This window comes from Nycticebus coucang, chromosome 12, assembly GCF_027406575.1.
Source record: "Nycticebus coucang isolate mNycCou1 chromosome 12, mNycCou1.pri, whole genome shotgun sequence".
NCBI classification, from domain to species: domain Eukaryota; kingdom Metazoa; phylum Chordata; class Mammalia; order Primates; family Lorisidae; genus Nycticebus; species Nycticebus coucang.
In genome coordinates this window covers 12,827,865-12,845,424 of record NC_069791.1, presented here as the reverse complement: position 1 = coordinate 12,845,424, position 17,560 = coordinate 12,827,865, and the positions used below count along the sequence as shown (strand labels likewise).

Sequence of the window (17,560 nt, the reverse complement as noted above, 5' to 3'; positions counted from 1 at the left end):
GTGGTGAACTCCGGAACCCTGTCAACCCCATTCCTTGAGAGTTTGGTTTGGTAGAGATGGAGGGGTGGTCTTCCTTTCCAGCCCTTTACAGTCATATACAGACACCAAGGATTCAGAATCCAGACAGCTTTATTTGGGGGGCACATGTGGCACTTCTGGGTGTGGGCTTTGCATGCAAACATGTCAAGGGATGACATGTCACTTCTTCCCAAAGCGTTGAGGGGCAGCCAGGCTCCAGAACTGGGAGCTCAGACCCTCTCCAGCCCGGGTACTCAGCCGTTCATTCTTCCAGGTCCTCCGGGTATTTCTGCCAAACCTTAGGAGAGATTTATTCTCATATGTAGGTCTCCCTTCTCTAGCCCCCTTCCTTCACTTCCTCTGTCCCCTGCCCTTTATTTCCCCAACTCCTACCATGCTTGTGTCCCTTTTAGACTTACCTCTGTGGCTGAAACAGGAAGGCTGGGCTCCGGCCAGGTCTCTCCATGGCCAGAAGCAGGGAGTGCAGGAGTGACCTTGGGGTCTGGGCATCTTGTGGTGGGAGGAGTCCATTGTTTTCCTCCTATAGTAAGGGGGCATCAGGGAAGGAAGGTGGGCAAATGCCCTGGACACTTAAGTCACAGGGGGAAGATTATACATTTTGAGGATCTATAATCTATAATTTGATAACCTTGGCAGCCAGAGTGTCTGAACCGAGTACACAACTCTTAGAGAAAAATGGTGACACAGGGATGGGGGTGTCACTTACCACAGAGACATGGTCTCCTTCATTCTGGACCCCTGGACCTTCAGCGTGGCTCCAGTGCATTAACAGCAGCACCAGCAACACAGAAGCCTGCCTGGAATCCATGCTGCCATCCGCTTTCCTACAGCCACACCAGCCTCTTATACCTGCTGTCCCCCCGTCCTCCACCCCCAACAGCAGCCTGGGGGAATCTAGCACAGGCAATGGAAATGCACTGCTCCATTAGGAGCCTCCTGGGATCCCCTCCCATGACCCCCCTGGGACTTCCTGCTCTCAGTCTCCGGCCCCTAGCCCCACGCCTGAGGTTACAGACTTTATTAGATGCATAAATCCTGTCTCCAGAGCTCAAGAAGCATCATTAATTGCAGATGCTTTGTCAGAGCCAGGCCCTGGGGATCCTTTACAAGAACCCCCAATTCCTCAACAGGTTAGAGAGCTTCAATTTATCACCTCCCCTCTCTCCTAACTTGTAAACTAAATTCCTGTCAAGAGGGGTTAGGTATTATATGTTCAGGAAGAGAAGCTTCGAGAAGAGAAGAGCCAGGGTCAAATCTGGCCAGGATGACACAGCCTGGTCCTCTTCTTGCTGGGGTCAGTGGTCAGGATCACATAGCTCTTTCCCACCCATTTGGTGCCTCTTGGAGAGTTAAAAAGGGAATCACTACTCCAAGATTTGCTTGTGGAAAGAAAAGTAAGATACGGAGGGAGACTAATGGGTTCTGGAGCCCACAGAGAGTGGAGGTGGCTGCAAATCCTTGTAGACCCCATATTCATCAGAAAGTGGGGCTTTGGGCCTGGCATGGTGGCTCATGCCTGTAATCCTAGCATTCTCGGAGACCAAGGCAGGTGGATTGCTTGAGCTTAGGAGTTTGAGACCAGCCTGAGCAAAAGTGAGACCCCCGTCTCCACTAAAGAAATAGAAAGATGGGCGGCGCCTGTGGCTCAGTTGGTGGGGTGCCGGCCCCATACACCGAGGGTGGCGGGTTCGGACCCGGCCCTGGCCGAACTGCAACAACAAAAAAAAATAGCTGGGTGTTGTGGCGGGCGCCTGTAGTCCCAGCTACTCGGGAGGCTGAGGCAAGAGAATCGCTTAAGCCCAGGAGTTGGAGGTTGCTGTAAACTGTGTGAGGCCACGGCACTCTACCAAGGGCCATAAAGTGAGACTCTGTCTCTACAAAAAAAAAAAAAAAAAGAAATAGAAAAACTAAGGCAAGAGGATCTCGAGACCAAGAGTGGGAGGTTGCTGTGAGCTATGATGCCACAGCACTGTACCCAGGGTGACAGCTTGAGACTTTGTCCCCCCCCAAAAAAAGTGGGGCTTTAGACTGAGACTGACACTTCACCCTCCCTAGGAGCTGCCGTCCAGAGCTGAAGCACTGCTGCCACCCTGTGGTCACAGCTCCTCACTGCCAGCTCCGGCAGTTCCCTTTTTCTAGACTACTGCTCTTTGAAGAAGAACCTGGAAAGGTGAGGCAGAGTATGGGTCCCAGGGCCCTGACTCCCAGAAGGACAAGAGGGGGATGCTGTGAAACTGGACCAAAATGTATCTCACCTCGCCCTAGTCCCACAGCCTCTGTTTGGCTCTGGTTCTCACATATTGGGGCAGACTAGAATCCTGCCTTAGAGAAACCAGAATCCCTACTCCTCAGGGGGGGCCTTCCAACCTTGACTGGTACAGTTTCCTTCTAATCCCAGAACCCCCGCCTGAACACCCCCATGATGTGGTTCTCTAGCCTATGCTGAAGAGGTATCATGACTTTTTTTTTTTCTGAGACAGAGTCTCACTATGTTGCCCTTGGTAGAGTGCCCTGGTGTCACAAGCAACCTCAAACTCTTGGGTTTAAGTGATTCTCATGCCCCAGCCTCCCAAGTAGCTGGGACTATAGGTGCCCACCACAACACCCGGCTATTTTTTGTTGTTGTCATTGTTTAGCAGGCTCAGGCTGGGTTTGAACCCACCAGCCCTGGTGCATGTGGCCAGCGCCCTAACCACTGAGCTATGGACGCCAAGCCAGAGGTAGCATGACTTAAGAGCCTTCAAGAGCCCTGAGCAAGCTGTTTTCCTCTCTAAACTTCAGTCTCCTCACCTAAAACATGGGAACATTAACTGAGTCTTAAGGTGAGCATTATTTGAAAAAAAATTTTTTGAGAGTTTCACTTTGTCACCCTCAGTAGAGTGCTGTAACAGCCTAGCTCACAGCAACCTCAAACTCTTGGGCTTAAGCAATTCTCTTGCCTCAGCCTCCCGAGTACCTGGGATTACAGGCACCAGCCACAAAGTCTGGCTAATTTTAGAGATGGGAGTGGGGTTTGTCTTGCTCTGGCTCAGGCTGGTCTCGAGCCCATGAGCTCAGGGCAATCCACCCGCCTCAGCCTCTGAGAGTGCTAGGATTGCAGGTGTGAGCCATCACTACTGGCCCAAGATCTTTCTTGTAATCCACTCAGGACAGGCTCTGGAAGACAGCAGTAACCTTAGCATCAGTTGTGATTACCTTGTACACTCCAGTCCTGGGGAACTTACCATCTCTTCAGACAGTCTTTGGACATATATCCTGTGCAGAGGGGGCTTCAGTCTCCCTGTGGATTCTACCAATGGTCTTAGTTTGCTCCATTAGATCTCACAGAACATTTCTTATCTTTTTCATGTTTCATTCTTCCACTCCATAGTCTTTTTTTTGTTCAAGAGGAGTACCCCATCTTTTAAAGCAACACATCTAGGAACCACCTTATACTTCAGATATGTAAATTAGAGCAGGTTTTGGTCTGGATGTTACAGATACTATATTTATTTTTTGAAACAGAGTCTCACTATGTCATCCTCAGTAGAGTGCCATGGTGTCAAAGCTCACAGCAACCTCCAACTCTTGGGCTTAAGAGATTCTCTTGCTTCAGCCTCCCAAGTAGCTGGGACTATAGGCGACCATCACAATGCCCAGCTATTTTTTTGTTGCAGTTGTCTTTGTTTTTTAGGTGGCCTGGGCCAGGTTTGAACCCACCAGCATGGGTGTATGTGGCTAGCATCCTACCCACTGAGCTATGTATGGGTGCTGCCCATAATTATTATTTTTTCTTTTTTTTTTTTTTGCAGTTTTTGGCTGGGGCTGGGTTTTAACCCTCCACCTCCGGCATATAGGGCTGGTGCCCTCCTCCTCTGAGTCACAGGTGCCGCCCTCTTTTTTTTTTTTTTTTCAGAGTCTCACTATGTTGCCCTTAGTAGAGTACTGTGGCATCACAGCTCATAGCAAACTCAAACTCTTGAGCTTAAGCGATTCTCTTGCCTCAGCCTCCCAAGTAGTTGCGACTACAGGCACCTGCCACAATACCCAGCCATCTTTCTGTTGCAGTTGTCATTGTTGCCCAGCTGGCCTGGGCTGGGTTCGAACCCATCAGCCTTGGTGTATGTGGCCGGCACCATAGCCACTGAGCTACAGGCACTGCCAGTTTTTTCTTTTTTTTTTTCTTTTGAGACGGTCGCAAGTTGTCACCCTGGGCTGAGTGCTGTGGTGTCACAACTCATAGCAACCTTAAACTCTTGTGCTTAAGCGATTCCCTTGCCTCAGCTTCCCAAGTAGCTGGGACTACAGGCACCCACCACAACACCCGGATATTTTTGTTGTTGTTGCAGTTATCATTATTGTTTTAACTGGCTCAGGCTGGGTTCGAACCCGCCAGCCTTGGTGTATGTGGCCGGTGCCCTACCCACTGAGCTACGGGCACTGCCAATTATTTGTTTTTTTGAGATCGAGTCTCATTCTGTTGCTCAGGCTAGAGTGCCATAGCATCAGCCTAGCTCACATGAACCTCAAACTCCTAGGCTGAAGCAATCATCCTGCCCCAGCCTCCAAGTAGCTGGGACTATACAGGTGCCCACCACAACACCCAGCTAATTTTTCTATATTTTTTTATGTTTGTTTTCTTTTTAATTTTTCTACTTTTAGTAGAGATAGGGTCTCATTCTTGGTCACACTGGTCTAGAACTCCTGAGCTCAAGGGATCCACTTGCCTCGGCCTCCCAGAGTGCTAGGATTACAGGTGTGAGCAACTGTGCCCAGCCACATACTATGTTCTATTAATGCAATTAACCTAGGGTGAATCTTTTTGTAAGCTTTGTCTCACAGTTAGTTTCAAGCACAGAATCTGACTTTATCAACATACATGTAGTAACTGCTTCTTCAAAGGGAATATCAAGTCCATGGGTAGATGTTTCTGTGGGACATGGCACCTGCATCCCACTGTGGTCCTTGTCAGTTCCTACCTGACAGGTGCAGAGGAGCAAGGTTGTGAGAATGGGGGAGGAGGGATTGCAAAAAGTGGCTTTGGGCCAGACAGAACTCAGTTTTAATGCCATCTCTTACACTTTAGTGTGTGTTTTACCTAAACCTTAGCTCAACATCAGTAGAATGAAGCCACTGTTTTTATCCATTCTTCTATTCCATCCAGTATATGGTAAGCATTGAGTCTTCACTCCCCTGCTGCTTCTCCTCTTAGTATTTCTCTGATTGTCAATTACAAGCTAAGGCTACATTTAGAAAGGGGCTGGTCAGTGAGCAGGGCGCCGGCCCCATATGCCGAGGGTGGTGGGTTCAAACCCAGCCCCTGCCAAACTGCAACAACAAAAAAAAATAGCCGGGCGTTGTGGCGGGCGCCTGTAGTCCCAGCTGCTCGGGAGGCTGAGGCAAGAGAATCGCGTAAGCCCAAGAGTTACAGGTTGCTGTGAGCCGTGTGCCACGGCACTCTACCCGAGGGCGGTACAGTGAGACTCTTTCTCTCCAAAAAAAAAAAAAAAAAAAGTAGAAAGGGGCTGGTCTAACTGGCTTCTTAAGCTCAGAATGGAGGTGACAGGACTTTCCTTTGGTTACAAGTTGGAATGAATTAATTCCTCTAAACTGATAAGCTGCCTTGCCTTCAGAGTACATTCCCACCTCCCAGACCTCTCAATCTTGGCTTTGGTAGTGGGTTTCTACAATCTTCTTTCTTTTTCTTTCTTTTCTTTTTTTTTGTAGAGACAGAGTCTCACTTTATGGCCCTTGGTAGAGTGCTGTGGCATCACACAGCTCACAGCAACCTCCAACTCCTGGGCTTAAGCGATTCTCTTGCCTCAGCCTCCCGAATAGCTGGGACTACAGGCGCCCGCCACAACGCCCGGCTATTTTTTTGTTGCAGTTTGGCCAGGGCTGGGTTTGAACCCGCCACCCACGGTATATGGGGCCGGCGCCTTACCGACTGAGCCACAGGCGCCGCCCTACAATCTTCTTTCTTATCTTTCTTTGGGCTCCCATGCGCTCCTGACCACAACACAATGAAGACCACTACCGCCTTTCACTTCTCCTAAGGAAGCTCAGGCTCCCTCTGTGTGTCACTTATCTACCAAACACCAGCTACACAAACCTTTCAAAATCATTTCTCTCCTATAGGGGAAACTCAGAAGTACCTGCTGTCTCTTTCATTTTCTGGTGAGGGCTTTCCTGATGCCAAGGGCCCTTGTCTCCAAGGCAGTCACAGATCTGAGCTCTGATCCCCATGCCTTCTGTCATGCTTTGTAATTTACAGAAATCATCCACCTTCTCTAGGCCGTCTCCCCCTGTATTAAAAAGTAGGGAAAAGAATCTGCATTCTTTCTGTCTTAAAAAAATGGGAGAGGGAGGAAGATGACAGACACGAAAGCCCAGTGAGTTCTCAGGAAAGTGGACAATGGGACTTGTACATCAGAGCAGTGAAGCATCAGACATAACAGTGGTTCTCTTGATAGTTTAATGTTATATTTGCAGCATAAATAAGGCACAATATATGCCAGGGCAAGGGAGGGAAGGTGAAGGCATGGCTGGAGGGATAACTGCTAAGTAGCAAAGGGGAAGGAACAAGGGACGGTTAGGGAGAATAGAGTGAAGCCCCTGCCTCAGCCCCGTCCCGGGAGATTGTGAGAGCCTGCTCACAGGGATCATGCTGAATCGGGTGGAGGGAAAAGGGATAAGATGGTTTTGTAACAAAATAGCCTGTAGCACTGCATCCTCCTACCTGTCAAAGGCCACCATGGGGACTGGAGAAACCAGACCCAGAGTCAAGTTCCTTGATAAGATGGAGAGGTATTGCTACATGTCAAAAATATATAGATAAACAGAGATATAATCATAGATACACACTGCTTTCTTTTCAATAGATACTGTGTCAGGATGCGGCAGCCTCAACTAATGGGCTGGGGCTCATCTCCTCCCTGCCTGAAAGGTGTGTGTGTGGGAGGAATGGGACAGCTAAGGCTCCAGCTGGCCCTGGATGTAACCAAGAATGTGGAGTGACCAGTCTGTAAGGGAATATGGGATGACTCCTGTCTATTCCAACACAGGGACAGGTTTTAGGGGTAAGACTAGAAGAAAGACAAATCTAGATTTTGAGATCAGTGATGTGGTGGTTGTTTTAAGGGGAAAGGAGGGAAGGACCGGAAGAAATAGAAAAATGTTAGTGCTAAGGCAGAGGATGGTATTTAAAATATCCTCAACACCCTGTAAGAATTTCCCAGCTTGCCCCCAAGGCAAGGGTTCCCAGACTTTAGTGTGCATTAGAATCACCTGGAGTGCTTACTAAAACCTGCCCCCAGAGTTTCTGACTCAACAGCTCTGGGATAGAGACCAAGAATGTGAATTTCTAACAAGCTCCCAGATGACAGTGATGCTGATATTGCTGGTCCTGGATCATATTCTGAGAACCACTGCCCTAAGGTAAAGTCAATGAAGCTAGTGCTCATAGCCACTTCTCACGGCTACAGACCCTACTCATAGTAGCTAATGTTACTGAGAGATCTCTGTGCCACTAGACCTCCATTAAAAATTAAAATAAACTCTAGTAGCTATGATACAAATCTGAATCTACCAAGGACCTAAGCTGCTTTAACCTGCCCTACTCTCCCCAGCCTTTTCTCATTCTGGGGTAGGACTTTATCCCAAAGAGAGACGATTCAACGGGTACAGGGAGTGGGAATGTTGGCCAGCAGCCACCTAAGCTCATTCCTGCTGGGTTACCAACCTGGGGTGGGTGGGTGGAAATTTACACCTGTGTGCACAAGCATAGAAACAGGAATCAGTTCTACATCATGAGAGGGAGGCAGGGCAGCGGGAGCTATAGTGGGGCTGAGAGGGTCCTCCAATCTGCCTTAGGAGTCTCACCTGTCCAATTCTGTTGCACCCCCTCCACCCCTGTCAAACACAAGTCTAAAGAGAGCAGGAAGAGCATATCAACAAAAGCATATGTGACATAGCTAGGAGGACTGGAACCCAAACAGACTGGTTATGAAATTAAAAAAAGAAATAATATATTTCCTTCCTATGTATACAATGTACAATATTAATGGAAAATAATGATTTGGGGGATGGGAGGGAAGATTAAAACGAAGGGAGATGTGGGTAAGGAGAGCTGTCCCAGGGGCTAGCACCTTCAAGGAGCCTCTCAGTGTGGCAGAGGGGAGCCTCAGAAACTAGAGGAGGAATTTGTGGGTGTTTGCTTGGTGGTTCAGGATCTACTAGCATGGGTGCTGCCGGAGCGCAGTGAATCAAGAAAGGAGCTGTCTACCTCTAGTTTAGGACTGTTTTAAAAAAACAAACAAAAACAGCAAGCAAGTAGCTGAATTGCTTCTCAGCCTTCTGGCTACAATCAAGTATGAAGAAAGGAGCTGAGAAGAACAGTATGGATAGGGAAGGCAGCAAGGCGAGGCTCAATTGGCCCAGCTCCTCCTTAACCACTACCTGCATTACATGGCCTAGTGCTCAGGGCCAAGGTGAGGAGTGGAGGCCGAAGCTTCGAAGCTAGATCTAGGGAGTACAACCCACAGGGGAAGAGCAAGTAAAGGAGGTGTGGCTTTTGCTACCCTCCCTAGTAGTACAGGAGGCTTTCTCAAACTTTTCAACTCTGAGCCAGGTTTCTTTTAAGGGAATGAGGCAGGAAGTGTTCAGACCAGAATACGTGGTTCTGACTCCTTTCTCCATGGCACCCAGCAGCTACCTGTGTCTGTGCAGTGGGTGGGAAACCTGAAACCTGCACTCACTCAAGGTAACCCAAGACCCTCCCCCCACCAGCTCCTTTCTACAAGTGTCCTCTAAAGAGGCCACAGTCTCTAAAACGAGCTCAGTGATACACTTGGTGATGTGTAGTTCTGGTCTGGATGAGCCTGAAAGACAGAGATCAGGGGAGAGGGACCACATGGCTGGCAGCAATCACAGGTGAGAGAGACTCCCCCTGACTACAGAGAAACTTCAGGGTAAGCAAATGCTCTGCCTTCTTAGTCAGACTGAGGACCAAGTCAAGAGCTGTCTGGGAGGATCTGTCCTGCCTCGTCCTCATTTCTGTGCTGCTTTGCTACTATGGTTCTGGCAATGGTCCTCATTTAGGTCCCCTGTACCAGCTTCCCACTGATGAAATAAGGACTCAGAGAATTCAACAAGGGGGCTAAGAAACTAAAAAGAATCTCTATGTAAATTAGTCACCCAAGCCACAGGTGTGACTCAAAAAAAAATTAGTCACCTAACACATGGACAGATTGGCAGGATATGGATGCAGTGACAAATTGATTCTTAAACTTTAAAAACACTTGATGGAAGGGGAAGAAAAAGAATCAAAGGTCTTAAAAAAACAAAAACAAAAAATAAAAAAATAAAAAATAAGAATCAAGGGTCTTAAGAAAGCTCCTTAGGAGCGATAAACTCAGCGAAGCCTTAGGGCAAGGTTGCTAGTGGGAAATCAAGATAACAAAATATGAAATAAAAATCTAAAGTGGGTGGAAATTCCAGGGAATAGCATCTAAAGGCAAGGTCCTGAGCACAAGTTATGGCAATGAATTTTCTTTCTTGTTTTTTAGAGACAGAGTCTCATCTTGTCACCCTCGGTAGAGTGCTGTAGCTTCACAGCTCACAGCAACCTCCACGTCTTGGGCTTAGGCGAGTCTCTTGCCTCAGCCTCCCGAGTAGCTGGGCCTACAGGCGCCCGCCACAACGCCCGGCTAATGGCTATCAATTTTCAAAGTGAACACCCTGGAGGTGAGAACCTGCATCACGAGCGTCTGCCATAACATTTGCTAGTCTGAGTCACCTTAGGGCTGTTCCTGTTGGGTACCATGTTTTCTCTCTCACCTTTGTCTTCACTAGGTATGGCTTGCTCAGCACTGGCTCTGAAAAGCAGGAGGGGAAATTTTAAAAATGCAGAACATGTCCCCTATCACGCTAAGGAATGGGAATCTTATAGCTTAGAGCATTTTCCCATTTCTCTATGACAGCTAATTTTGGAAGACAAAATAAGCAAGGAACTTGGCAGTTATTTTGTATGTATAGATGGATGTAGGAGAGATAGAGAAAAGGACATTCTAGGCTTGGGCAGATGGCAGAAGGTGGCTCTGGGACAATTGGAAGAGTTTCACACTGAAGTACTATTAAAGCTGACCTATCTATCCACAGGCCTCTGGCTTTGGATTGCTTCCTATGGCCATGGTAGTTACTGCATAGTTCAGAGCCAAGGGAAGATGAGACATCCTAATGGGGAAGGAAGAGGGAAAGAGGGATGAATTTCTCCCTCTGCAATCCAGTGCTTCAAAGTAAGAATACTTGAGAGCAACAGTGACAAATTTCCTAGGCAGGCCAGACCCTGGACTCCTCTGCCAAGATCCGTACTACCCCTGACCTCTCCCCTTCCCCCCTTTAGCTACTCAGGACCTTGGCTGTGATGCTCTGGAATCCTGGAGCTTGTTCTACGGAGAAAGATTGCATTTAGTGGGCAGAGGGTAGAAATAAATTGAGGAAGCTCTACAGGGCCAGTGGCTAGACTAGAAACCTGGGGGAAGAGAAAGAATGTAGCCCAGAGGGCAATGAGCTCTTGTGAATTCAAGATGCCAGCTCAGAAAAGAAGACAGATGTGTGAGGCAGAGATGGGTAGAACAAGGGAACTTAAGAGTCCCCTACGTGACAGCCTCCAGGAGGGCTGCACCTGAACTAGTTACAGAAGAGAGAGAGGCAGTAATGTGGGCAGGACAATGAAGAGGAAGAGGCAAGAGCAGAAAGGAAAGATGACCGAAGATGACAATATGTATGCTTTGGCCACTTTATGCTGTAAAGGAATAAATTAATCCAGGAACCTGATGGAACAAACTTTAAAGTACACTGTTCCTGCCTACCCTGATGATTAGAACTGAGGAGGATGGAGAGGAGGTGAGGGAATCAACCAATCAGATACTGGGTTCTTTCCTTTTCCCCCACCAAGAAATCTCTAAAAATAAGGCCACAAGATGAGGAAAGACCCCACCACTAAAGTGGGTAAAGAGACAAAATGAGGTACTCACATAGCTCTGGAAATAGATGGAGAAGAATTAGAACTCTGGGGGTTTTGCTATTTCTTTTTGCTTGTTTTTTGGGTGGCAGGTAGGGAAAAGGAATAAAGCTTGTAAAAGAGCTGGAAAATACTGCTACTTCGTACATTAAAGGTAAACTTACATTCTTCATAAGAGAATGTCTTAACTAGAATTTAGAAGGGGAAAGGGGAACAAACAAGCAGCTACTGGGAGACAAAGTCCTGAGTCCGTGGGTGGCTGGGGTGGGTCAGTAGGCCATGTGCCATCAATCTAGCCTCCCTCTGTCTGGCAGGAAGTGGCATGCTGATAAGGAATAAGAAGGTAACAGCCATGGTTTAGTAGGAGGAGAGGGAACTGAGAAACCCCAAACCTAGAAGTGCAAGGGTTAGTGTTAAAGAGATACATGTGTGTGGGTTAGGGTGATTGTTCGGACCATGTGAAAAGGCCTTTGGCTGTGGGTACATCAGAAGCCCCACCCTTGGTGGATGATCTATGAGGCTCCAGGGCTTGGAGGCCCACAGTACAGGTGTCAAACGTACATGACCATGTGACCAAAGAGAAAAGCCCCACATACGTCCATTACTCACAACACACAATTTCACACCTCCCTCCCCCCCCCAATATTGCCACATCCAAGGCAGAGGGAGGGGATAAGATGACATCTCTCTTGGCTCTTAGGTGGGCGAGCTCTGGCTGGGGACCTCTCCACCAGGGGAGGCATCATCTGCCCGCAGACTGGGACTGTGGGGTCATGATCACATGCGACTGTATCGGCATGGTCACTTCTGTCCTTTGGCTGGCCATCTGAGTGAGGACCGAGGTGGCTACAGCTTCAGCTGCAGAGCGAACACTGAGGCCATTGCTTGGGACTGTTGCTGAGCTGTGCTGAATCACAGGGGCTGGAGAACCCGTTGGCTCTGAGCTTTCCTTGGGGCTTTCTGCCAGGAAGGAGGGCAAAGAACAAGAGCAAGTGGTTAGAAAACAGAATGGAGAAAAGAGGCAGGACAACCTTCAGCCATAAATCTAAAAGAGTTCAAAGGAAAATGAAACCACCTTTTCTTTTCTTTTTTTGCAGTTTTTGGCCAGGGCTGGGTTTAAACCCACCACCTCTGGCATATGGGACGGGCGCCCTACTCCTTTGAGCCACAGGCACTGCCCGAAACCATCTTTTCTTAGAGAAAGCGCCCAAGAATCCTGGCTACTATGTCATAAATAGGCTAGGTAGGAAATGGGAAGCTGTAAGATGGAAAGCAAGTACTAGGGCAAAATTAACCTATTTATCCCAATAAAGTCAATTCCCAACATGTTAGTTACATTGCCTACGTTCTAGGTTTCTGCACAGTTCATTACCCCTCTTTGAAACGCTTTACCTCTTATTCATGCCTTTAGAGGTGATTTATTTATTTATTTATTTATTTATTTTTGAGACAGAGCCTCAAGCTGTCGCCCTGGGTAGAGTGCTGTGGCGTCACAGCTCACAGCAACCTCCAACTCCTGGGCTAAAGTGATTCTCCTGTCTCAGCCTCCCAAGTAGCTGGGACCACAGGCGCCCGCCACAAAGCCCGGCTATTTTTTTGGTTTCAGCCATCATTGTTGTTTGGCGGGCCTGGGCTGGATTTGAACCCTCCAGTTCAGGGTTCGAGGCTGGTGCCTTAGCCGCTTGAGCCACAGGCATCGAGCCTTTAGAGGTGATTTAAAATAAATCTCTTTTAGCTATCTTCTCTAATCAATTTCCACAGGAATTAAATCTTTCTACTGTTTCTAATGTTCTTTTCTTTTCTTTTTTTTTTTTTTGTGGTTTTTGGCCAGGGCTAGGTTTGAACCCACTACCTCTGGCATATGGGACCGGCGCCCTACTCCTTGAGCCACAGGCGCCACCCTCTAATGTTCTTTTAGCATATAGTTGTGCCACAGGTAAATGTGATAAATATCTAGCTAAAATCAAACTTGTTATAAATGACCAGTCCTTGGCCAAAGTTCAATTAACACATAAAACTACAAAGAAGTGTGTTAGACTGTCCTATCAATTAGCTAGGCATTAATGATTTAAAACATTATGAGCTATGCCACTTAAAGTGACAATAACATTTTACTACTAAACACAGATATCCAAGCTGCATGCAAAGGTGACTTCATGTTGCTCCTCCGTAAAGGAGTTTTATTAAACATCAGATTGCGGGCGGCGCCTGTGGCTCAGTCGGTAAGGCGCCGGCCCCATATACCGAGGGTGGCGGGTTCAAACCCGGCCCCGGCCAAACTGCAACCAAAAATATAGCCGGGCGTTGTGGCGGGAGCCTGTAGTCCCAGCTGCTCGGGAGGCTGAGGCAAGAGAATCGCTTAAGCCCAGGAATTGGAGGTTGCTGTGAGCTGTGTGAGGCCACGGCACTCTACCGAGGGCCATAAAGTGAGACTCTGTCTCTACAAAAAAAAAAAAAAAAACATCAGATTGCTTCTATGGCTGCTTAAACAGAGATAGGTGGAATAAGGAATAACTCCAATCGGTGGTTGCATTTTTTTTTTTTTTTTTTTTGTAGAGACAGAGTTTCACTTTATTGCCCTCGGTAGAGTGCTGTGGCATCACATAGCTCACAGCAACCTCCAACTCCTGGGCTTAGGCGATTCTCCTGCCTCAGCCTCCCGAGTAGCTGGGACTACAGGAGCCCACCACAACGCCCGGCTATTTTTTTGTTGCAGTTTGGCCGGGGCCGGGTTTGAACCTGCCACCCTCGGTATATGGGGCCGGCACCCTGCTCACTGAGCCACAGGCACCACCCGGTGGTTGCATTTTTGACCTTTTGATGAACACCTGAGTCTTCTTCAGGATTTAAATATTGTCTCCTCTGTGAAACCATCTTTGTTACCTCAGAAAACGGTTTCATCCTTCGTGTTTTGGAGCACTTATTCATCAGATATTTGCTGAGCATTACCCATGTACCATGCACAGGTGCCAGAGAGTAACATGGGAACTCCTTTCTCAGAAAGTTCCCCACAAAGCGGCTGCTTGACTGGGATATCTGGTCCTTAGCTGACTTATGGGTATATGACCCTGTGAGTCTCTCAGAGGTAGGAACAATGTATTAATTTGTCTTTTATTTATTTTTTTTTTTGTTGAGACAAGAGTCTCACTTTGTCACCCTTGGTGGAATGCCATAGTGTCACAGCTCACAGCAACCTCAAACTCTTGGGCCCAAGTGATTCTCTTGTCTCAGCCTCCCAAGTAGCTGGGACTACAGGCATCCACCACAACGCCCAGCTATTCTTAGAGATGGGGGTCTCGCTCTTGCTCAGGCTGGTCTCAAACTCCTGGGATCAAGCAATCGACCTGTCTCGGCCTCCCAGAGTGCTGGGATTACAGGCATGAGTCACTGTGCCCAGTCTTAATTTGTCTTGTGTCAAGTACTTACCGCAACATCTATACCACACAGCAGGAACTAAATACATCTTTGTTATAACAAATAATAGTTTAACGGATTGACTATAGGTCAGAATTCTTGTAGGAACTAGATGGAAAACTTACAGTACACAGACTACATACTGTCCTTATCAGTCCTTACCTTCCACTGCCCATGGATAGAATTTGAAACAGCTGACTTACAGAGCGCTGCAGTTAGTTATTTAGGCTGCTTTTCCTGGCTGCTCCTTCTCAGTCTCTTGTGGATTGGAGCTCAGTCCTGGGACTTCTCTTTTTCTATCTATGCTCTCACCCTTGGGGACTTCATCTAGTTTAAAAGCTTTAAAAACTACATGCTGTTGACTCCCGAAGTTTTACCTTTAGCTTTTCCTCTGAAATGCAAACCCATGTAACCAGCCATCTGCTTGAGAGCTCCACTGTAAGCCTCATAGGCTTCTTAAACAGCTTAACAAAGAAAAACAAAACAAAACAAAAAACAGGCTTGGTGCCTGTAGCTCAAGAGGCTAAGGCTCTAGCCACATACCAGAGCTGGCAGGTTCGAATCCAGCCCAGGCCTGCCAAACAATGACAACTACAACCAAAAAATAGCCAGGCATTGTGGAGGGCACATGTAGTTCCAGCTACTTGGGAGGCGGAGGTAAAAGAATCGCTTAAGCCCTGGAGTTGGAGGTTGCTGTGAGCTGTGATGCCATAGCACTCTAGCCAGGGCAAACAGCTTGAGGCTCTGTCTCAAAAACAAAAACAAAAACAGAGCTTATCCAAAGCTGAGGTCTTGATATACCAACCAGACCATTTCCTCCTCTACTTTAGCCTATCTCAATTAATGACAACTCCATTCAGAGCTGCTTAGGCCAAAAACTTTGGTGCAATATTTGATTCTTCCTTTTTTTCACATATATCATCCCATCGGGCTATCATCAAACCCTGTCACTCTAGTTTCAAAATAATCCTGAATTCAACCTCTTCCTACCACTTTCATTACCACCATCCCGGCTCAAGGCTCCATCATTTCTTGCTTTTATTAATGTTACTATTATATATTTTTTGATATATTTTCTGTTCCCCAGGCTAGAGTACAGTGGCATCACAGTTCAGAGCAACCTCAAACTCCTGGGCTCTAGCAATCTTCCTGCCTCACTCAGCCTCCCAAGAAACTGAGACTATAGGTGTGTGCCATCATACCCAGCTAATTTTTCTATTTTTTGTGGAGACGGGGTCTTGCTGTTGCTCAAGTTGGTCTCAAACTCCTGGCTTGAAGCAATTCTCCCCATCTCAACCTCCCATGAATGCTAGGATTAGAGGCATGAGCCACTGTGCCTAGACTTCTTGCTTGTGTTATTGCAAGAGCCTCCTAAGTGGACTGCCTGCTTTTGCCCTTGTGCTGCCAAAATCTCTAATAGAGGAATGCTGTTCAAATGTAAGTCAAATTAGTCAAGTCATTCCTCTGTGGAAAACCCTGTAATGGCTCTCAATGCAGAGTAAAAGCAAGGGTCTGCACTATGACTGATAGACTGTATGGGAAATGCTCCATTACTGTCCCCACTTCATCTCCAACTATGCTCCAACCCCCTCCTCCAGCCACACTAGCCTCCTTGATGTTCCTGGAGTATACTAGGCATGTTCCCACCTCATGTCTTTGCATTTGTTGATCCTCTTCCTTGTAGTACTTTTCTTCCATATAAATGCATAGCTAGTTACCTTACTTTCTTCAGATATTTATTCAAAAGCCACCTAATCTAAAATTTCAGTCTTGCTGCCAACATTTCCTATTACCCTTCCCTGTTTTACTTTCTTTTCTAGCATTTACAATTATCTAACACATCATGTACTATACCTATTTATCTTGTTTAATGTTTATCTCACCTACTAAAATATAAGCTCCTCAAGGGCAGGGATTTAATCTAAATGATTTGGTTCCCTGTTATATTCCCAGCATGTAAACAGTGCCTGGCACAGAATAATCAATATCTGCTAAATGAATGAATGTACCCTGGAAGTACAAATTAAAATTTAAATACAGATGTTTTATTTATTTATTTATTTTTTTGGTAGTTTTTGGCCAGGGCTGGGTTTGAACCAGCCACCTCCGGCATATGGGGCCAGCGCCCTACCCCTTTGAGCCACAGGCGCTGCCCTAAATACAGATGTTTTAAATTGGTGATATGGTTACTCTTTTTCTATGGGAACACATCTCTGAAATGATAAAGACAGTCAGTGGAAAAATAATTTAATATATAAAAACTTGATAGGCAAAATTTCTATGAATTTACTTAATTTGCAAAGGAAAACTAGCATTTATTAGCTTTATTGCTGACAGCAAACTATTCTTAACAATTTTAACTTCAGAACTGCACATGTCCTGACCACTACTCTGGCCATTGCATTCTAGCACCATTTCATGTGTGCTCATACATTATAAACTGAAACATCATCCTATCATTTGAAAGAAAATTATATCCTAAATCCCAATGCTATTTATATCTTCTCTAGGTCCAGACGCTGTCTTTCGAATAAGAAACACCTGGATAGGGCGGCACCTGTGGCTCAGTCAATAAGGCGCCGGCCCCATATACCGATGGTGGCGGGTTCAAACCCGGCCCTGGCCAAACTGCCACCAAAAAATAGCCGGGCATTGTGGTGGGCGCCTGTAGTCCCAGCTACTCGGGAGGCTTAGGCAAGAGAATCGCTTAAGCCCAGGAGTTGGAGGTTGCTGTGAGCTGTGTGAGGCCATGGCACTCTACCGAGGGCCATAAAGTGAGACTCTGTCTCTACAAAAAAAAAAAAAAAACACCTGGATATAAGTCTCAGCTCCACCACTTTGTCACCTAATCTGTGTAGTTTTCTTATGTATAAAGGTATATTTCATGAGAGAATAGGTACTCAATAAATACTGCTACCCAATAGATAATGAAGGTAACTACTGTTGTCAAAAACACTTTTTTCTTTTTTTTTTGTAGGACTGGCTACTCCACAAGGGCTACTCACTCATCAGTCTGGAACTCCCAGAACTTGGGATGGGGTTACAATATTACAAACAGTTGAGACACTCAGGACATGCAGTTTACTGATTTGACTTTGCTTAGGT

General features: G+C 46.8%; 2 protein-coding genes across 5 annotated transcripts in view; both read right to left on the bottom strand.

Annotated features, from left to right (window-relative positions):
* Positions 1–111: 111 nt before the first annotated feature.
* Positions 112–6,308, bottom strand: NPFF (neuropeptide FF-amide peptide precursor). Of its 2 annotated transcripts, XM_053554447.1 has the most exons (4): positions 6,174–6,308; positions 746–863; positions 438–559; positions 112–316 (listed from the first exon to the last, which is right to left on the bottom strand). In XM_053554447.1, exons 2-4 carry the CDS (start codon positions 845–847, stop codon positions 199–201), a joined length of 342 nt encoding a protein of 113 aa, XP_053410422.1. In that variant the 5' UTR covers positions 848–863; positions 6,174–6,308; the 3' UTR covers positions 112–198. The 2 variants fall into 2 exon arrangements, with proteins under 2 accessions (XP_053410422.1, XP_053410421.1); XM_053554446.1 differs by lacking the exon at positions 6,174–6,308 and having other exon boundaries at positions 746–1,889.
* Positions 6,207–17,560, bottom strand: part of LOC128560859 (cyclic AMP-dependent transcription factor ATF-7) — a 118,352-nt gene continuing 106,998 nt past the window's right edge. For 2 of the 3 annotated variants that reach the window (XM_053554399.1, XM_053554400.1), the window contains exon 12: positions 6,480–12,001. In XM_053554399.1, the coding sequence (XP_053410374.1) occupies positions 11,784–12,001 (218 nt within the window). In that variant the 3' untranslated portion in view covers positions 6,480–11,783. Of the gene's footprint in view, positions 6,324–6,479; positions 12,002–17,560 lie in introns of those variants that run through there. The other variant, XR_008373165.1, reaches the window with a different exon arrangement.